This window comes from Castor canadensis, chromosome 14, assembly GCF_047511655.1.
Source record: "Castor canadensis chromosome 14, mCasCan1.hap1v2, whole genome shotgun sequence".
NCBI classification, from domain to species: Eukaryota; Metazoa; Chordata; class Mammalia; order Rodentia; family Castoridae; genus Castor; species Castor canadensis.
Window position 1 is genome coordinate 108,611,998 of NC_133399.1, and position 20,348 is coordinate 108,632,345.

A 20,348-nucleotide genomic window follows, 5' to 3' on the forward strand; every position below is an offset into this window, starting at 1 on the left:
GCCCCCACCCTGATGGTGCCCACACGCAAATGCCAGGGCTGGCACGGCCAACGCGGGAGGGGACACCCCGGGGTGTGGGTTGGGTGTGAGCTTCGAACGTCCGTCCGCGGTGCACGGTTGCCACGGCAACCAGCGCCCTCCCCTGCTGGCTTGGGGCCCGCCCCGGCCGGGGAAGGGGATTGGTGCGCGGTGGGGAGGGCTTGGGCGGCGAGAGGATAAAAGGGCGCAGTGGCGCGGCCGCTCGGAGTGTGCGGGTCTCGCGCCAGCCGTCACACGTGCTCCTGTCGGTTGTCCGCAGTATCCCTGGCCTTTGCGTTAGCAGGTAATTGCGGGAGGTCGCTCGGCGTGGCGTCCGCGGCGTCTGTCCCGGGGAGCCGGACCCCTGATCGGGGCTGGTCGGGGTCCCGCCGTCCGGGGCGCGGGGCCGCCGATTGCGTTCCCAGGCGCAAGCGCGGAGCGGTGGAGCAGGAGCTCGGAGGTGGGCGCGGGCGCGACGCCTGCTCCCTTGCACTTTTGAAACGGCTCACGAGACGGAGAGTCGGGGTGGGCACGGCTGTTCCCACGAAACTGGTTTGTCTGGTCACCCGGGAAGCCCACTCTCGGGCAGGGCGGCCGGGCAGGGTCCCCACACCCTCGCCACTGGGGCGCGGGCTGAGGCTCTGGAGTCTTGCGCTCCCTAGGGCCCGGGCGCCGCCGCGGCCCCTCCTCCGGGGCCGGTGTGGACTGGAGGGGGGGCGTGAGCTCTGCTGAGCCCCACCTCCCTCGGAGACTCGGTAGCTCACGACTTCGAGAGATCCCGACGCCTTCCGGCTTCCGCGCGTCACCGCGTAAAGCCCAGTCTTTACCTGCATACAGGTTAAAAGAAAGAAAGGAAATAACGCGGATGGAAATTTACACTGACGGAGGCTTTGACCACGTGCTTTTCATAGATTGACTGTAGGAAATTCTCCCAATGTAATGGTAATTCCTGTCCACTTTTGAGGATGAGGAAAGATGAGGTTTGGCGAGATAGTCTACCCAGACGCTCAGAGAGACAGTGGTGTCCTTGCACGCCAAGCTGGTCCCTCCCTGCAGTCAGCCGAGGGTCGTAGGACTGATTCGCCACGGGGTGGGGAAGGGGAGGGTGATCTCGTGACTCTGGGGACTTCATCCTGTCCTTTCTGTTACGGTGAAGAATCGGGGCGGGGGAGTGGAGAGTTTGGGACCCAAGGGGGGACCTGCCCCCTACTCTTGGTTGTTAATATCCGCCTGACCTTGGCCCAGCCACTTGATCCTGCATAATGGGAAAAATCCCGGCTTCTGGGTTAGCAGTAAGGGTTAAATGAGAGTTCAGGAAGGCAGGTAGTTAAGAGGTGCCTGGTTTTTACTTGGGTCATTACTATAAAAGGATACCTTATTATTGAATGACCCAAACTTAAATCGGAAACGGCTTTGTAAATGCAGATGTGTCTGGCGACCACGCGGCTCCTCCAGCCCAGTCCTTGGAGGGTTGAGGCGGGAGAATGAGGGTGGGCGTGGTCGGCAGAACAGCTTGGAGTGGGGAGGCAGCTTTGGGGTCGGGAAGCCGTTACCTAGGCAACGCTGGCCTTCCAGAGAGATTTCAGGGTGTAGAGCAGGAACCCCACTTTGCCAGGTTGGTAAAGGAGCGGAAACCCTCCTGGAGACTGCTGAGGCTGCTGGGAAAGATGAGGGCAGCTGGAGGAAGTAGGACTTAGCAGGTCTGTAAAGTGAGGGTACAGTGGGGCAAGGGCTTGGGGTCTGCTAAGTCTCCGGAGGTCACACTGATCCAGAGGGCAGGTTTCTAGCCCCTCAGTAATACGTGTATATTGCAGGCCATTTCCTGAGGCCGGCTACTTAAAAACTTGCTATTTGCTTAATTGTGATTGCAATCACCTTGTTTACTTTTTTTTTTTTCTGGTGGTTGAGCCCAGGCACTTTGCACACTAGGTGAGCACTCTACCACTGAGCTATGCCCCCAGCCATTCATCTCCAGAACTTTTCACTTTGCAATAATGACACGCAGACCTATTACACACTTTTCCCTGCTCTCTCCCCCAGCCTCTGACAACCACCTTTCTACACTGTTTCCCAGATTTTTGACGATGTCAGGTAATTTTTTAAGGCTGAGTTAATGTAGACCCCGTGTTTATCTATTCATCCAGTGGAAGCTGGGTACTTTTAGTTTCATGCTTAATATGCTGGAGACTACTTAATACATGGCTAAGAAAGATGAGAGCTAGAAATTTGGAGTCGTGACAGCAAGAACATTGAGGAAAGCTGATGGTGCTTCCTCAGAGGCAAGGACCTTTAAGAACTGGGGGTGTAGCTCAGTGGTAGAGCCCTTGCCTACTGAAAGGAAAGTGAAGAAGCTGAAAAAAGGGACATACTAAGAAAGAACCTACGACCTTCACAGCAGCGGGTCTTTTTTAGGGAGAGGAGCCCTGAGAGGGACCCTCGGCCATCAGAGTGACACTCTGAGAGGGGCGAGAGCACGCCTTTCTTACCGGCTGGGGATTTTAAACATCCTGTGGCTGGAAAAGGGAGGTTGGAGGGGGGTGGACATTAGGTAAGATGGTTGGGCGGGGGAGGGGGAGGTGTTGGGCATTAGCAGGAAGGTCATTGGGGTTGGGCAGGTATGCGTGTTGTCTCAACATTGCAGCAATTCCAGCATTTGCAGTTTCAGTGTTTCCTGACATTCCAGCACCTACCATGTCCAAGGCCCTGGGTTCCATCCCCAGCCCCACTACCAAAAAAGAAGTCAAAAGGAACTTTAATATTCTTGAGGATGAACTTTCTATCCTCAGAGCAGTCAGTTGCATTCGGTTCATTAGGTGGGGGGATGAGGCATTGAATAATTTGTGGTACGATGGGGTCCTGATGGCTCCTCCTCAGTGCCTGCTTCTTTGACATGATGCTTAGAGGGGGCTGACATGCATCAGGTGCTATGAATTGCTCTTTGGGAGAGACAAACATACTGTCTCCTGATGCCTAAAACTGACATGTCTAAAACCAAACACATTGTCTTCACCATAGCCAGCTGCGCTCAGGGGCCCTGCTCCATCACCCCGCTCCCTAACACCAGACTGTCCTAGAGTCCTGCTGTTGTTCATGCAGATAAGTGTAGTTCTGGGAGATGGTACATGTTGTATAATGACACCCAGCGTGGGCTGGGAGGTGATAGAGAGTCCTTTCACCTGTTTCTATTTCATCCTGTTACTAAAATTTGCTCCCTAGTTTTGACGCCAATTTACAAATAACGAGAGATAGGTTTCGAAGAAAAGACAATAAAAGTTTACTAATGCAGTAGACTGTTGTACTAAAGGACTATCATACCTACTGTACTACAGTCCGAAGCGGAGGATGGTTTTTAAAGGAAAGCTGGTCTGCTTTTTGGCGCCAGTTTTAGAAGCTGTGAGTCCTATTGACAAAGGCATCTTCTGTCCTTCTGTGTTCCTGAGTGAGCATGATGACTCAGCAGGTGGTTGAAAGAATGTTAATCTTGAATTCCTCAGCATGGGGGAAGGAAGAGAACAAAGAAAGGACGAGTTAAACTTGAGCCATTGAGCCACGTAGGCTGGCTAGTGAGCTCAGCCACTCGGAGTCCTCCGAAGACAAGTGAATGGAATGGCCTAACAGTAAATAGGTTGAGCTCTTTACAAGCCCTAAATTATTTGTGTCAGCTTTTCTGAGCAGAAGTGAATAAGCTATTGAAGCACCAAGCAGGATAAGTTACTGAATTGCATTGGCTGGAAAAACACACATTACAGTCTTGTTTGGAAGGAAAGGCCCTGAAAGCAATCTCAGCACTGCCATTTTGCAGTGACAACAATAATTTATGCAAGTTTTGTTGCAAACAGAAGAATTAGTGTCATGACAGCAGAAGTGTGATTTTTGCCTTCCTTACAAGTGAAAGACTTTACAAGCAAGCTTCATTTACCACATTGCTAGCTACCCTGCCTATCCATGTGGTATCCATACCAGACCAGTCCTAGAAGAGTGTCTTTTTAGTGAATGATCCACAGCAATTACAAGCAGTGCCAAAATAGTCACTGTGTTGGCTGCCTTCTTGTATTCCGTGGCTTATTCAGCAAGCACTGTGTTGAATTTGCATGGATTGTGCAAAGGCAATGCTGGGCAAGACCACTGGTGCCTTCCCACAAATCAAAGTGTACTGTGCTTGCAGCCAGTCTGCCTCACTGCCACAAGGTGACTACATTGCAGACAGGCATGCAGCTCTGAGGTGGAGTGCATGCTTAGCATGCTTGAGGCCCTGGTTCAAGCCCCAACACCCCAAACTAAAAAAATTGCCAGCTTACCATTGGCCATTTTTATATTTAATTTTGTTCAGCCTTGACTTCTGGTTGCACATCTTTTTGGTATGTCGTGAGGAGAATGGAAATGCCCATGGAGCTTATCTGTCTATGCCAAGTGTCTGAGGTCAAGCATTTATGAGATTGAATTGTGAGATGACCTGGTCACTTTTCTTCATAGAATACTTTTTTTTTTCTTAAAAGGATGGCTGACAAACAAGTTATCTATAACTTGATTATTAGCAGATGGATTCTAAAAAATGAGTGAAATAAACCTGTCACCTCAAGGAGACAACGAATAGTATTTGCTGGTAATTTATGTCATGATTTATGTCATGATGGGAAAATACTAGGAATTTCTGGTTCAATCAGTGGTGACAGTAGCCACCATGACTTCTGATTTTCAGAATATTAACATAGAAGTTAATATTTATTTGGCAGATAGGTATAATCCACTGAGCCAATATTTTACAAAAGACCAGTTACAAAACCACTCAGAGCTAAGAAATCTTTAAATAGTAGACCAGTGGGTTTTAATGTAGCAGAGTGGGAAAGGTCCACTGATAAGATTTCAAATCCCACATTGTAACTGGCTTGTAAGAAAGGTTAAAGTTAGTTAACCTTTGAGTTTTGGAGAAGTATCAAAGGTGAATATCCAGAGTTATCTGAAAAGACTAAGAAAATACCAACCCCCTTTCCCAGTGCTTTGCTGTGTGAGATTGGATGTTTTTAATCTACTTCAATCAAAGCACCAAACACACCTGGCGCCAGTGGCTCATGCCCATAATTCTAGCTACTTGGAAGGCTGATGGTGGAAGGATGGTGGTTTGAGACTAGCCAGGAAAAGGGGTGAGTTCGTACGACCCATCTCAACAGAAAAAAGCTTGGTATGGGCGGCCTGTGCCTGTGATGGTGGTTCCTATAAAATAGGATTGTGGTCCAGGCTGGTCTGGGCAAAGAGTGAGACCCTAACTCCAAAATAATCAGAGCAAAAGGACTAGAGGCATAGTTTAAGCAGTAGAGTAGCCTACCTAGCAAGCACAAAGCCCTGCGTTCAGACCTCCATACTGCCAAAAGAGATAAAAATAATCTTAAAAAAAGGTACCAAACACATTGCGTGCAGAAGCAGATGTGAGAATCCAGCTGGTCTCTGAAGGCAGCCACCAGAGAGATGAAACAACAGATTCTTCTCGCTACATGATTTGACTTTGGAAAATGTGATTTTCATAAATGTGTATGGTAACATTTACTATTAAATAAGTTACTAAAAAATTTATATCCTTATTGTTTTTGATCTCTAACAGTGAATATTGATAGGTATAACCCACATAAACTTTCAGAATGCAAAGAAATCTTGAAACTAAAAATTTGAGAGCTACTACCATGAGAGTGGTCATGATCATTTAGTGACAGGGACACATGAGAAATGCAAGGTTAGGTGAATTTTATCATTGTGGGAACACAACAGAGTGTCCTCATGCAAAGTAAGATGGCTGTGATGTCATAGGCCTTGTTATCTTATGTGATCAACTTGGAAATAGCAAGTTGGTAATCTTGCCTTGGAGAAGTAATGCTGTAGAGAGTTGGAGGTTTCGATTTTGTTTTTGTTTCTGATGCCCACATACGGTTAAAGCAATACCATAAGGGGCCAGAGTGTTGCTATAGGCAACTGGGTTCTGTGAAGGGTAGCTAGGGAGTCCAGCCCCACCAGCCTGTGCTGTGGGGAGAGCACCAATGGGAGCTGTTAACAGTGGGCTAAAGGGGAACCAAGCAGTTACACTGCCTGCAGCCATGCTCCAACTACAGATAGCAGAAAATTACTGGTTTCTAAAAACACACCTACACCCTTATGAGTCACGGGGTCAGGGCCACACTGTGGAACTGAAATGCTTCGACTCTGTAGGGTGCCTCCTTGTGCTTTCCCCTTGTAGAAATGGGAAGATTGAAGGGGCTATACCTGCTTGTATCTTAGGCTTTGCTTTTTCCTGACTCTGGGCTTCCCTGCCAAAAAGCAAAACAAAACAAATGAACAAAAACACCATGCTTTTTTAACTGTAGCCATTCACCGTTTTGCTTTTGAGAATTGGAAATTGTCCCTGAGTTTCAAATATCTTGGGAATCCAGTGGTCTCTTAGCTTCCTTAGTCTCTCTTTGAACTTGCTAAGTGACTAAAGATCAGAGTTCTTGCCTGGTCTCAGAGGCCCACAATGGCTGAAGGGAGGATTTTCCCAAAGTGGTTGTTTGAGGAATGCTTGAGAAAGGTCTCAGGCCTTCTTGTAATGAAGCCAGTCCTGGACACCTCCCTTCCCACGATGGCCCCATCAATGAAGCCAGAAATGTGCCCACAGTGGGAAGGTCATTTTCTGCTGGCTCATTTGGGAGTTAGTTTGGATGAAGGGCTTTGTAGCACTGGGGACCTGACTGAAGTCACCTGGGCTCCGTTTATCTATGTTTTTGTATACTACAGAACGAGACTCCTAAGACTCTTAAGCTGTGACAGTGTAAAGTAAGCACTTTAGCAGCCCCTATATGAGCCTTTGGTTTAAATAGGGAAAGAGTTGGAGCAGGGGAAAGAGGTGTGCATAATTAAACAGCCCCAGGCAAAGTGTGGCCTAGTTGATTATCGCAGGTCTGGCTCTGCCAGGTGGTCTGGAGACGTTATAATTGCTGTCTTCACTTGAGAGGAGCAATTTTGTTCCCGTGAGATGATTACTCCTGTTCCAAGGTACAGCCTTTTCATCATCCGTAATTGTCCTTATTTGAGGGGGGGAGGTTTCTGATCCTTTCCATGGGGGCAGTTTTATCCCCCATAAAGATGTTAACCAGTCAGTCCAGTCCTTCCTGCAGTGGAGGGAGACTCAGAGTAAAGGAGGCAGATGTAAGATGGAGGCAGGGAAGCCAAGCTTTTCTCCTTTCCGTTAACTCATGGGCCCAAGTAAGGAGCAGGTGCTTTGTAGCAAAAGAGCAGTTTCTCAGTACCCACTATATGGCTGTTATTTGGGATTGCAGGAAAGCTTCTGATGCTCGATCTTAACTGTCTTAAGTCTGCTAAAGGCACAAAGTTGGGTCAAGTTCGGATCTTACTGGAGATGTCTCCAACTGTGGTTTGTTTACTTTTCTAGCTTCCTAACGCACAGTTTAAAATGGCTGGAATCTTAGCCTCTTTGTTGTCCCTCCTTGTGCATGTAGGGAGATATGACAGCAGCACGGAGGTGGAGATGCAGGTCAACTTGGAGTATTTTACAGGACTGTCTTTAGAGTAGGAAATTTACTTGCAAAGCAAGCAGGTGGCTCTGGTTTACTCTGTGACAAGCTTGTTAGAGTATTAGGGACAGGTAGGGAAGATGAAAGTCTCAAGACATATGTGTTTGGACCATTTTGACCTCTTGAGGCCAGGCCTGATTTCACAGTCAGCTAGAGGTAAAGCTGATGAGAAAGAGGAGCTTGGGCTGAGTTAAGTAAGTACACTTTTTGTGATCTTGAGAGCATTGAGAAATGACTATCAAAATGATCTTCTCGGAAGAAATGGCAATGAAACAAAAGCTACTCAAAGCTTACTAAATATCGCTGGGGTCTTTTTCTCTTAATCATTTGCCTTTCTAGTTTGGTTTATTCCAAAGATAACATCTGAGTGTTAGCATGAGATGGACAGGGTGCTGTTATTTAGTCTGGGACCTGTTTGTCCCCTCAGATGGTGCATGAACAAGTGTAAATCACAGTAGGACCTGGAATTGTAAACCTTCATCAGCATCAGGGGCTGATGGTTTTGGGGGAGTTTTGGGTGGTATTTGGGACTTGAACTCAAGGCTTCATGCTTGCTAGATTGGTACTCTATCACTTGAGTCACACTCTAGTTATTTTTGAGATAAGGTCTTGCTTTTTGCCAGGGCCAACCTGGACTGGTACCCTCCTATTTTAGGCTTCCCACTATAACTGGAATGACAGATGTGTGCCACTGAGCACAGCTATTGGCTAAGATGGGGTCTTGTGAACTTCTTGCCTAGGTTGCCCTGGAATTATGATCCTCCTCATCTCAGACTCTTCTGAGTAGCTGGAATTGCAGGTGCAAGCCACCGACATCCCGCTTCGGTGGCGTCTCTGTAGTAATCCCACTGTTGTGTTAGGTCAGCATTATACAAGATCAATTCTGAATCTCTGTTCTGCCATTGTGTGCTAGGACTGTGTGAGCAACATTTCATCCCTTTAACACAGGGCTGGGCTCATACAGGCACTGGACTGGCTTCCTGTGGGCCAGCTCAGCAGTCTCTTTGGTGAGATTCCTGAATCCCCAAACAGGCTTTGCTCATTAGCTGATAGTTGTAGTGATAATTTCAGTTAAAGAGCTTGTTCCAGGGCTGAAAGAGTAAAAGGCTAGTAGTTAACCATGGCCCTTTTTCCTTGCAGGGGATTTGAAGAGCAAATGCTGGTCACCAGGATGTTGAGGCAGATGGTGGGCAGAACAGTGGCCCCAGCTTGCAGCTGCAGGACCACTGTCCTGCCCGTCCGGTTTCTGGGCATCTCCCCTCCACAAGTTCCAGCAGGTGCCAACTCCCACTCGGCCTCTTTCTCTGAAACAGACCTTCCCCGGGTCTTGATTACAGGTTGGTTTTCCTTCTGGCTCCTCTTTTCCATGTCTGTGACTCGATTCTCACTTCCTGTATAAGTCTTTTTCTGCTTCTGAGTGGCTGCCTTTGTTCTGGGGATGTGTGGTGTGCTATCAGAGACTCCCCGGGCTGCTGGTTCCTGTAGCAGGTAATGGAGCAAGAGCAGACTCACACAGGTGACATCCGGGTCTGAGTTTAATGACATCACTGAAAAGGATCTCAGAATAAGGCATTCACATAATTAGAGCAGCTAACCTTTTCCGATCTGACACTGCCTTTCTGCAAATTCCCAGCTCTTAGTCATCACTGTTGCCAGCTCTTGGCTTCCCTAATGACATTCTTCTTGTCTGAAGGGACCTAGTAATCTGGGGCCAAATAGCCGCTTTAGAACTGGGTTCCATTCCATGTTAGGATAGAATTGAGGAGCCTGGCTTGTGGATAGGAAGGAAGGAAGGGCACAGATTCTCCAACATTGATTGTGGGACCCAGGCACAGCTTTCCTGGGCTGGAGTTGTCGCCCTAAGCCCAGAACCATCTGTCACACGCTATGTTATTGCCCTCTCCATGTGCTGCACATAGAACAAGGGAGTTAGCCCTGCCAGGGAGCGCATCCCAGACTTACTCTCTGATCCTCCTAACTTCCAGTATGCCAGTACCTGATTCTGCCCCCTCCTCATTGCAGACCTTGTGCTGGTGCTCACAGACTGCTTCCAGCCGCCCCTCTTGTTTGATTGGCATATTTTAGTTCCCCTCCTCTGCTGGATTTCCACACCTTCTCACCTCCAGGGAGGCACGTCCAGGGCATCCTGGTTTTAGTCCTGTGTTAACAAAGCTGTGGGAAAACCCACTGCTGTGTCTTCCTGTGCCCACAGGGGTGTCATTCATGAAATTTACTCTTTTCCTCCCCTAGCTTTTCAGTCCCTATGTGAGGTGTCTATAAACCTTAATACCAAATTAGGAAGTTAATACCATTCATTTTCCACTTTGTTAGTGGCTGCTCATTGATTCCATTGTCTGCCCTTTTTTCAGATGACTTCTTGCTTTGTCTCTTCTTTCCCCTTCATATACCAGCCTAGCTCTATGGAGATGGGATTCTGAGTGATCCCACCAAAGGGGGATTCCCAAACCTTTTACATTTGGAGTTGAATGTTTTGGGCTCCTGAGTCTCAGAACCCATCAAAAGAATAAAGGCCAGGACTGAATTCTTGTGTGATTTCCCCTCTGCCTCTCAGCCACCCCTTGCTGGAGGTGACTGGAACTGTTACCTGCATGGTTTTCTGTTCTAACTGGGCAGAGGTTGCTTTGTGTGGCTGAGAAGGGTGGTTGGCAGCAGTCGTCTCGGGTCAACCCTGGACTTAAATTCGCCAAGATTGGAAAGTCTAGTTCTGTTACTACAATCTGGGAAAAATTGAACTGGTTAGATTTGGATTAAAATTTCACTTTGTTTTCTTCTTTGTCTAGGGGGTCTTGGCCAGCTGGGTGTGGGGCTTGCTAACCTTTTGAGGTAAGAACCTTAAAACCTTATGTTTAAAGTCTGGGTACTTAAGGATTACAGCACTGGTTAACCATCTATTCTCTCTCCCTTCCCTTTTCTGTTCTTAAGATATCACATCTAAATAGCTACTGAAAATACATTTTATTTTTACCTCCCGATGTCATAGACTTGTTGCAGGCCCTAATGCAAGGCCTCCACACTGTCCCTTTGTTCTTTTTCTTTTCTAACTTAGGCAAAGTGAGACTCATGACCCCAGAGGAGTCACTTGCCTTTTAGTTGTGTGGGGGCAAAAGGAAGCGCCTATAGAAACTGGAAGGGAACAGTCTGGGATTTGGAGAAAGAATGAGGAAGAAGAGATAAACCCTCTAGAGATACTGGGAGGACATTAGTGACAAAGCTGACAGTGTGGTGAAAGCAGAAATAGAAGAGGAGGCTGTGGGATGGGAAAAAGGCCCAAGTATGAGGGAGGCAAGAACTAAAGGGTACATGTCTAGGGTGAAGAGGAAGGAGGGATTTGGAGGCTGCCAGGAAATTGCAATTCCTATTTAAGAAGATTCTTTACAGCTGGGTGCTGTGGCTCATACCTGTAATCCTAGCAGGGAGGCAGACATTGGGAGGGTAGTGGTTCAAAGCCAGCCCAGGCAAAAAGTTCATTTGAGAGAACCCCATCTCAACCAATAAAAAGCTGGTTGCAGTGATGCATGCCTGTCATCCCAGCGGGATGAGTAAATAAAAGGATCTCTGTCCAGGACAGCCCAGGTGTAAATTCGAGACTGTATTCAAAAAAGGAAAAAGGGCTAGGGGTATGGCTCGAGTAGTAGGATGCCTCCATAGCAAGCAGGCAACACTGAGTTCAAACCCCAGTACTGACCAAAGCCAAAACCAAAAAAAAAAAAAGGTTGTTTCACGGACCTGTTACACCTTGACGTGGCAACTTGTGTGTTTTGGATTTCCCTCCAGGAAACGATTTGGGAAGGACAATGTGATTTTGTCAGACATAAAGAAACCCCCTGCTCATGTCTTCCATGGTGGTAAGAGATTGGGAGTCCTTGCTGCTGTTTGATCTTTAATTTGCAGAGTGCAATTGAAGGAGAGGCTCTTGGAGTCAGTGTGCACCACAGAAGGGACTGAGGCGCAGTCATGTGCTTACAAGTGGTTTATATTTTTAACACTGCCATGGTCAAGTGGCACAAGGACAGGAGAGCTCTGTGGAATTGGAAGTTAAGTTCTGGAATATTATCTTTGGAAAAACTATGATTTCTCACATTTGAGTTTTTTGTTAACTCATTGACTCACTGGATCCATAAACAAAAATCAAGTTCTGTATGAATAAAGGGCCAGGCATGGTGGCACATAGCTATAATCCCAGTTTGGAGAGGTTGAAGCAGGAAGGTCTCAAGTTCAAGGCCAGCAAGACCCTGTCTGAAAAAAATTTTTTTTTAAAGTAAATAAATAGCTGGGTGCTGGTGGCTCACACCTGCAATCCTGGATCCTCAGGATGATCGAGGTTTGAAGCCAGCCCAGGCAAATAGTTTGAGAGACCCTCAAAAAAACCCATCACAAGAAAGGACTGGTGGAGTGACTCAAGTTGTAGGCCCTGAGTTCAAACCCTAGTACCATTAAAAAAAAAAAAAAAGTAAATAAAGAGTTGGGGGTATAATTTAGTGGTAGAGTACTTGCCTAGCACGTGGGAGGCTCTGGGTTTGAGCTCCAGCACTGCAAAAAACAAAAGATGCACAAAAAACAAAATAAGTAGGAGAAATTAATTGTGATGTACACGCATGACCCTCTGACTCTTGTGGTGGATGGAATCTGCTCCTTTCCTCAGTCCTTCCGGTCCAGGGCATCCTCTTGCTGCTTCCCATGGGCAGAGGAGCAGTTTTCTGTAAGTGGGGACAATTGGCTCTGCCTCTCGAGTCATTATGAAGAGCTTGTGGCGTATGGCTCTGCTCCACAGCGGGTTTTAAAGACACATGTCTCTCTTCCCGTTTAAACGCGCACTGTTTAAGCAGGGTGAGGTGACCTTGGACTTGTAGTCGGTGTCAGAAGCACTGACTGGGGAGCTTTGTTATGACCCCACGTCTAAAACCCGTTTCCTCTGTTTCCTCATCGTGAAATGATCTCCCTCCAAGGCCATGAGAGAGTGCACTGTGCTAAAGCCTGGCACGGTTCCGACATGAGCTGTTACTGCCTATGGGTGGCTGTGGTCTGTCACTTCTTAAGAAAATTGCTACCCGGTGCCCAGTTGGCTTGATCATCAAAATGATACCAGTGTGATTTCCTTAGTCAGTGGGGCCCCCAAGGTCCAGTTAGCCTTTCAAATGCAACCCTTCTTCACTGTGATCCCTCTGCTCCTGGCAGGCCCGTTCATTTATGCCGATGTCCTGGACTACAAGCATCTCCGCGAGATCGTGGTGAACAACCGTGTCACCTGGCTGCTGCACTACAGTGCTTTGCTCAGTGCCGTGGGAGAGGCCAATGTGTCCCTGGCCAGAGCCGTGAATATCACAGGTGAGCGGCTGGCTCTGGCCTCGCGGCGTCGGCTGTTTGGTAAGAAGTGATTGCTTTCGGGTTCTGATAGTGTCCGTTCATTTCAGGATTGCATAACATTCTAGACGTCTCAGCAGAACACAATCTGCGATTGTTTGTGCCCAGTACGATTGGGGCTTTTGGACCCACCTCTCCCCGGAACCCAACCCCGGACCTCTGCATTCAGAGACCCAGGACTATCTATGGGGTGTCCAAGGTCCATGCGGAGCTCCTGGGAGAAGTAAGCATTGCCAGGCAAGATTGTTGGTGGATGGGACCATGTGATTCTTTGCTCCCTGTGCTGTTCTTTTTGGCCTCAAACTCCTGCTGATTCATTTTGGGGGAACCATTTTCCATCCCAGCTCTCAGGGATGCTTATCAGTGTTTGCCACATGGCATGGCTGAAGAACTCAGCCATGGAGTGGTCACTTCCCTGCAGCTGTGGTACCACCACCTTCTGGCCCCACTAGCGGCTCTTCCTGGGGTTGCTGCTGCCCTGTTTGTACAGCATCCTTCTTCCAGGTTTCCAGCATTGGTACTTGTGGGTGACAGCTTTAAAACTTTCTATCATGCAGCTGGGCTTGGTGGCTCATGCCTGTAAACCCAGCATTTGGGAGGCTGAAGCAGGAGGATGGTGAGTTCAAGGTCAGACTGGACTGTGTATGTAGTGAGACCCTCTCTCAAAAATAAATAAATAAGAAACCAAACAAAAACACCTTTCTTTGGTTGTCTGTATACTCTCTGTCTTTATAACTGTAGTAAATTAGTCTGTGTCTGGTCCTACAGCTGGTAGGTCCTGGTCATTGCTGTCTGGTCTTCTGCCCTCCCGCAGGGTGCGACCCGGTGTGTAGCATTGTCTAGGATGTTGGGCAGGAGGCAGACTTGTCGCGCACAGAATGGATATAGCACTATGTGATTCTTGGGAAATCAGGATTTCACCTTGTTTATTAAAGACAAGTGAATGACTCTTGGAGATTCTGCAGTCTTCATTTTCCTTAGGAGTTATTTTAGCACAGCTGCATGGAGTGATGGCTCAGGAAGAGACTGACGAAAGGTTCTTGTTCTGAGGAAGTTCTCTCTTTTTCACAGTACTATCATTACCGGTATGGCTTGGATTTCCGGTGCCTGAGGTATCCCGGCATCATTTCAGCCGATTCCCAGCCTGGAGGAGGGACAACTGGTAAGTGGTACCTCTGACTTCATTGTACATAGCTGGCTCATCGTGGGGAAGACTCTGCCTTGTGGTGAGTGACTCTGCTGTCCCTTTAGCCATGTGCCACCCAGAGTTTCTCACCCCCTCCTCAGAGGCACATTGAACCTTATCAACACGTCAGATGGTGTTAGTCCAGCTTGGGCTGGCCACCCCAACCCAAGTAAAACATGCCAAGGTAAAGCATGATTCTTGAGGACAAATGTGTTACTCACAGTGTGGGAAAACCTCCAATGAGCACAGCTTCTTTCTTTCAATACAGTCTTTGTTTCTTTCTTTTTCTTTTTCTTTTTTTTTTTTTTTTTGAGACAGGATCTCACTTCGTAGCCCAGGCTAGCCTAAAAACTCATGATGCCTCCTGCCTCAATCTCTCCAGTGCTGGGATTACAGGCATGCACCACCACCGCATCCAATGTATTAGTTAATTCTGTGTAGCTGTCACCAAAGTACCTGAGAGAACAACGTAAAGGGAGAAAGATTTATTCTGGCTCCTGGTTTCAGAGCATTCAGTCTATGACTGCCTGATTCCATGTGACTGAAAGAACATTATGGTGGCCAGAGGTTTTTTACCTCAGACAGACAGACAGGAAAGGACTAGGGACAAGATACCTGCAAAGACCCACCCACGTGACCTACTTCCTCAGCTAAGTTCCACCTCCTGAAGTTTCCAGAACCTCTCAAAGTAGTGCCACCAGCTGGGACCAAGTGTTCAACACGGGATCCTGTGGGGGACATTTCAGGGAATTGAGGTCGAACTCCTTTCATATCAATATGGCTGTCCTTGGCTGTTTCCCCTCTTCCTTTCACAAGTGCCTTGTGACTCTCCCAGAGGCTGCAGGATGGGTGACAGCAGAGCGGGCTTACACAGAGTGTGGGAGGCTCCAGTCTCCTGTTAAGCCAACATGGGAGAGTCTCAAAATGTAAACCAGGCTATTCGTGGTAAATTTTCTGTTTGGAAACTCTACTCTTTTTCCAATAAAATATCCTACATGTTAATATATGATAGGTTTGTCATTTTTAGAATGCAGTAATTATTTAAGTTCTCAGTTAACTATGTAAGTTAGTAAATATTGATAGAACTCACATTAGTTCTTTTTAGGAGTCTTTTTTTTTTTTTAATACTAAGGTTTGAACTCCGGGCTTCATGCTTGCGAGGCAGGTACTCAACTGCTGTTTTGCTATGGTTATTTTGGAAATAGGGTCATTGTTTGCCGAGGCCAGCCTGGATCGTGATCCTCCTATTTACACTTTCTGCTGTTGCTGGGATGACATGTGCGTGCCACCACACCTTGCTTTTTTTCATTAATACGGAGTTTCACAAACTTTTTGCCTGAGCAGGACTTGAACTGCAGTCCTTCCAACCTCAGCCTCCTGCATAGCTTGGAATGACAGGCACAATGCTACTGTGCCCAGCTATTGGTTGAGATGGGCTGGCCTCCAACCAAGACATCTTCCCAATCTTAGCCTAGGTAGCTAGGATTACAGGTGTGAGTTACCAGCACCTGGCTGAATCCTCCATTTTTAAGAGTCCAGAGAGGTTCTGAGATTAAAGCTTTGGAGACCCGCTGCATTGGTCCACAAGAAAACCCACAGACAGGATTCTCTTTCAGACTATGCAGTCCAGATTTTCCAGGATGCTGTAAAGAGTGGGAGATTTGAGTGCAACCTGCAAGCCAGCACCAGACTCCCGATGATGTACATCGAGGACTGTCTCAGGGCCACCCTGGAAATCATGGAGGCCCCAGCAGAGTCTCTCTCCATGCGGATCTACAACGTCAATGCCATGAGCTTCACCCCCGAGGAGCTGGCCCAGGAGGTCCTCAAGCACGTGCCAGAGTTCCAGATCACGTACCGCGTGGATCCCCTCCGACAGGCCATAGGTGGGTCTCCCTGTCTCTAGGCCAAAAATCAAGCTCTGGCCTTCACTGTGAGTCCCCTGAGGACATGGAGCTTGGAAGGTTAAGTGCCCAGCTCTTGCCCAAGGGCTCAGGCAGGTGCTGTAGGTGAGCTGTTATTGAGCCCGTCAGCAGATGCTTGGATTTGGGAAAATGGTAACTGAGTGGGTGAAGTGGTTCTAGTTCAAGTAAGAGCATGACAGCATTTCACCATTTAACCATTTAAATGTAAAGCAAGGACAGAATGAAGCAATTGAGGTAGTTGGGGAAACAGCTCTGGGTTTTGTACACTGTAGCTGCCACTTTGGGGCCTGGAGTGACCTTTGGTGTAGAAGATTTAGTGTCTAATGAAGTAGTGTGAGACTTGAATGACTTGCAAGCCACAGTATCTGAAGCTGATGTGTAATATTGCCCTGATCGTTCTACTCCATTCTAAGGGAGAATTTCCCTTTTTGTGACTTGTGTGATCGGCCTTCTCTCAACATTTTTCAGATCCAGCAGCTTTTTTCTTTTTTTGGTGGTACTGAGATTTGAACTCAGGGCCTCACAGTGAGGCAGGTGCTCTAGCACTTGAGCCATTCCACCAGTCCCTACATTTTACAGATCCACAGATCCAGACCCTGAATAAATAACCTGAGTGCCTCTCCCTCTCCTTTGTCTCTCCCTAGCGGATAGCTGGCCGATGAACTTGGATGACAGCAATGCGCGGAAGGACTGGGGCTGGAAGCATGGCTTTGATCTTCCAGAGTTGGTGACGACAATGCTGAACTTCTACGGCTCCCACACCAGAGTTGCCCAGGCCAACTGAAGGAGGCAAAGGAGCGTTTCCTTGTGGGGACAGCATAAGGGACACCTGTGAGGACCCCAGGGAAGCAGGTTCTTCGAGTGAAGGACTGACTGGACTCATTGGCAGTTCATTTGAACTTCTGGATGGGGGTGGAGTTAGTTTAAGCATTTTCAAATGTAGGCTTGGAGGGAGGAGCTCTCAATCTTTGCTGTGAGCCTGCACTCGTCCATTCCCACACACCACAGAATGGAGACCTAAGTCGTGATATTGATGAGTGACCGTTTGCGACATTTGTATTTAAAGATCACTCCTAATGCTCCATTATTCTCTTGACCAAAGACCAAAGATTACATTTTAAAGACTTTGAAAGATCTACTCGTAATTTAAAAGTGTTCTTTATTATTCCATCAGAACATAAGACGTGTTTGTCATGTCTAAGGGATTTTCACACGTCTTCAAAAATGATCCCTTCTGATTATTTTTCTGTAAGACGGTATGTCTGTAAGAAATTGAGTATCAAGGTGATGCAGTTGGTGAAGGAGAGCCCTCGTTCATTTCCATTCCCTCCTGTTAGGGAGCTGGGTGAAGTCCAGGGACTGTGCTCCCTGTCCAGCATCCCCAGAACGGTGCCTAAGAGCCGGCTTTCCAGGCTTCACTCCTCAGACTTCCTCAGCCAATGGGAGTAACCCAGCTGGGCCAGCAGTGTAGACCAACTCCAAATGCTCTTTTCTAAAGAGCACTTTCTCGTTACAGCCTTTCTCAGGCTCATTGACTGCCTGTGCCCCCAGAGCACAGAGGATCTGCTCTGAACCTTCTGTAGACACTCAGAGCAACACCTCCAGCTACCTAGGAATCGGCTAGCAAGTGGGGCTCCCAGTTCCACTGGTCAGCATAGCAGCAGTTCAGGATTAAAAGGCGTCTGAAGTACATGTTAATGACAATAAGTTGCCTTGCATTTGCAGTTTTGAACTGTAGGTTGGAATGTGAATTCTTTTGGAGTCATAACTGGGTTTAAGATTTATTGGACTTCCAGCTGGGGGAACTTTTAGATAATTAAGTTTTTTGGGTTTTTTTAGTGGTTACATTAATAGGGTTTTTTTTTCCCCCTCCACTTGGTATAATTAAGCATACGTTTGTAGATTTAGTTTTCTGAGTTATTTTTGTAGCTTTATTGGGATGTTGTTTATGTACCTTAAAATTTACTTAAAATTTATGGTATAGGTGCTTAGAGTTGTGTAGCTATCACTACAGTCTGATTTTATGTCATTTCAACACTTCACAAAGAAACCACATATAGGATCTCTCCACTTTGTGTCTGGGAATCTCATTTAAGAGGAATGTGGTCTTTTGTGAGGGGCTTCTTTAATTCAACAACCTATTTTCAATGTTTGTTCACGTAGCATGTATCAGAACTTCCTTTTTTATTGCTAAATAATACTCCATTGTGTGTTTACACCACATTTTGCTTATCTGTTCTTCCATAAAGGGACATTTGGATTTCTGTGGATAATACTGCTGTGAACATTTGTGAAGATAATTGGATTTTGAGATGACTTTCTTTCTTATTGTTTATAGTTTGAAGAAGAGTTCTTAGGTTTCTTAATTCTCAGTTATCTTAAAGGAACCAGAAATTAGTTCTTTCTCTCTATGAGAAGAGAAGAAGTAACTGACCCAGGTGACCTTGGTCCTTAGACCCTGATCTCCCAGCATTTCCACCAGGTTCCTTGGATAGCCTTGACACTGGGGCCCTTTGGAGGAATTTGTTCCCAATGGCTTCCTTTAATCTTTCTAAATCTGTAACTCACCTCTGGAGAATCTCAAAGAAGAATGAAAGCACAAGGAGCCCTTCAGCTTTTCCAGTGACTCCTACTTGAGTCACTTTGTGTCTGGACTGAAACTAGAGAGGTGCTCATTCTGTCACAGTGCCCATCTCTGGGTTGCCTTCCTGTTGGGAGGAAGGGATTTTTATGGTGTATGGTGAATCTGGAACAAACTGAAGAGCTACTTGGAAAAGGTGTGGAGTTAACCACAAAAATAGTGTTTTGATTTTTAAATAAAGAATACAAAGCCTGCTCTGCACTGATGCTTTTAGTCTTAGTTTGCATAGTTACTGGTGTGGTCGTCCTTCTGCTGATGTGTGTCTGTGTGGTGCTGCCTTTGTGGGGCTCCAGTCAGCACAGCCTTGTGGCTGTAGCAAGGTGCGCTGGCTAAAACCGTGGGAGACTGGCAGGGGCGGCACTGCATTGCTTTGGTGGTAGGTGAGAATAGTAAATTTTTTTTTTTTTTTTTTTTTGGTACTGGGGCTTGAACTTAGGGCCTACATCTTGAGCCACCCACCAGCCCTATTTTTGTGAATGGTTTTTTGGGATAGGGTCTTGTGAACTATTTGCCTGGGCTAGCTTCAAGCTGCAATCCTCCTGATCTCTGCCTCTTGAGTAGCTAGGATTACAGGCGTGAGCCACTGGCACCTGGCTTTTTTTTTTTTTTTTTTTTTTTTAAATAGAGATGGGATTTCCCTTTGCTGCCCAGGCTGGCCTTGAACTCCTGGACTCAAGCAATCCACCTTCCTCAACCTCCTGAGTAGCAGGACTATAGGCAGTGCTGCCATGTGCCCCTTTGCTGGTAATATTTTTAACTCATAGACCGGATCACCAGTTTGTTACTCTGGTTTTTAAAGGGCCTGAGTGTTACAAACACTTAGAAACTTTTCAAGCTCATGCCTGTAATCCTTACTACTCAGGAACTCAGGAGGCAAAGATCAGGAGGAGGACTGCAGTTCAAAGCCAGCCCCAGGCAAATAGTTTGGAGTCCCTATCCTGAAAATACCCAGTCCAAAAAAAATGGCTGGTGGAGTAGCTCTGGTGGCAAAGTGCCCACCTAGGAAGCGTTAGGTCCTGAGTTCAAACCCCGTCAATAACTGTGTCAGCAGTATAGCGCGTGTCCCGTTTCCCCCTGTATTAACGCATCCTAAGACTGGAAGGCCAAGCCTTTTTTAGTACAAGGGTAGGACTAAGGCAACACTGTTTTGGAAAAAACTCACTAGTTTGCCTCCTAATGATTCAGTGGCTGTTTTAAAATAGTCTCCAGTCTTCTCATGACCATAAAAAGTAACTTAAATTCAGTTTTAGTATCTGCTATTCAAAAACAGATGCATAGCCTGTTGAATGGGCTATCGTAATTACATAGCCCCCGCACTCTTTCAGTGCCGTACTTAGTGACATGGGGTGGTTACTGGGACAAAGCGCAGGGCACTTACTTGCCTCTGTATCTTACATAAGTCAAACTCCTATTTGGAAAAATGGATTAACTGATGAAATTCTATTCTGTTGACATTTCTATTTATTGCAATATGGTTTACATTGGTTTTCTTTTTTTTTGGCAGCACTAGGATTTTGAACTCAGACCCTCACACTTGCTCTGTAGGTGTTAGCACTTGAGCCACTCCACCAGTCCTTTTTTGTGATGGGATTTTTTGACATAGGGGCTTGTGAACTATTTGCACTGCCTGGCTTCGAACC

General features: G+C 46.9%; 1 protein-coding gene across 2 annotated transcripts; it reads left to right on the forward strand.

Moving 5' to 3' along the window:
* Nucleotides 1-228: 228 nt before the first annotated feature.
* Nucleotides 229-18,921, forward strand: LOC109678337 (L-threonine 3-dehydrogenase, mitochondrial-like). Of its 2 annotated transcripts, none has more exons than XM_020153941.2 (9): nt 229-322; nt 8,715-8,911; nt 10,376-10,418; nt 11,370-11,440; nt 12,771-12,920; nt 13,007-13,179; nt 14,028-14,118; nt 15,759-16,028; nt 16,712-18,921. In XM_020153941.2, the coding sequence occupies exons 2-9, from the start codon at nt 8,731-8,733 to the stop codon at nt 16,849-16,851; spliced, it is 1,119 nt and encodes a 372-aa protein (XP_020009530.1). In that variant the 5' UTR covers nt 229-322; nt 8,715-8,730; the 3' UTR covers nt 16,852-18,921. The 2 variants fall into 2 exon arrangements, with proteins under 2 accessions (XP_020009530.1, XP_073911377.1); XM_074055276.1 differs by lacking the exon at nt 229-322 and adding an exon at nt 6,911-7,768.
* Nucleotides 18,922-20,348: the final 1,427 nt, after the last annotated feature.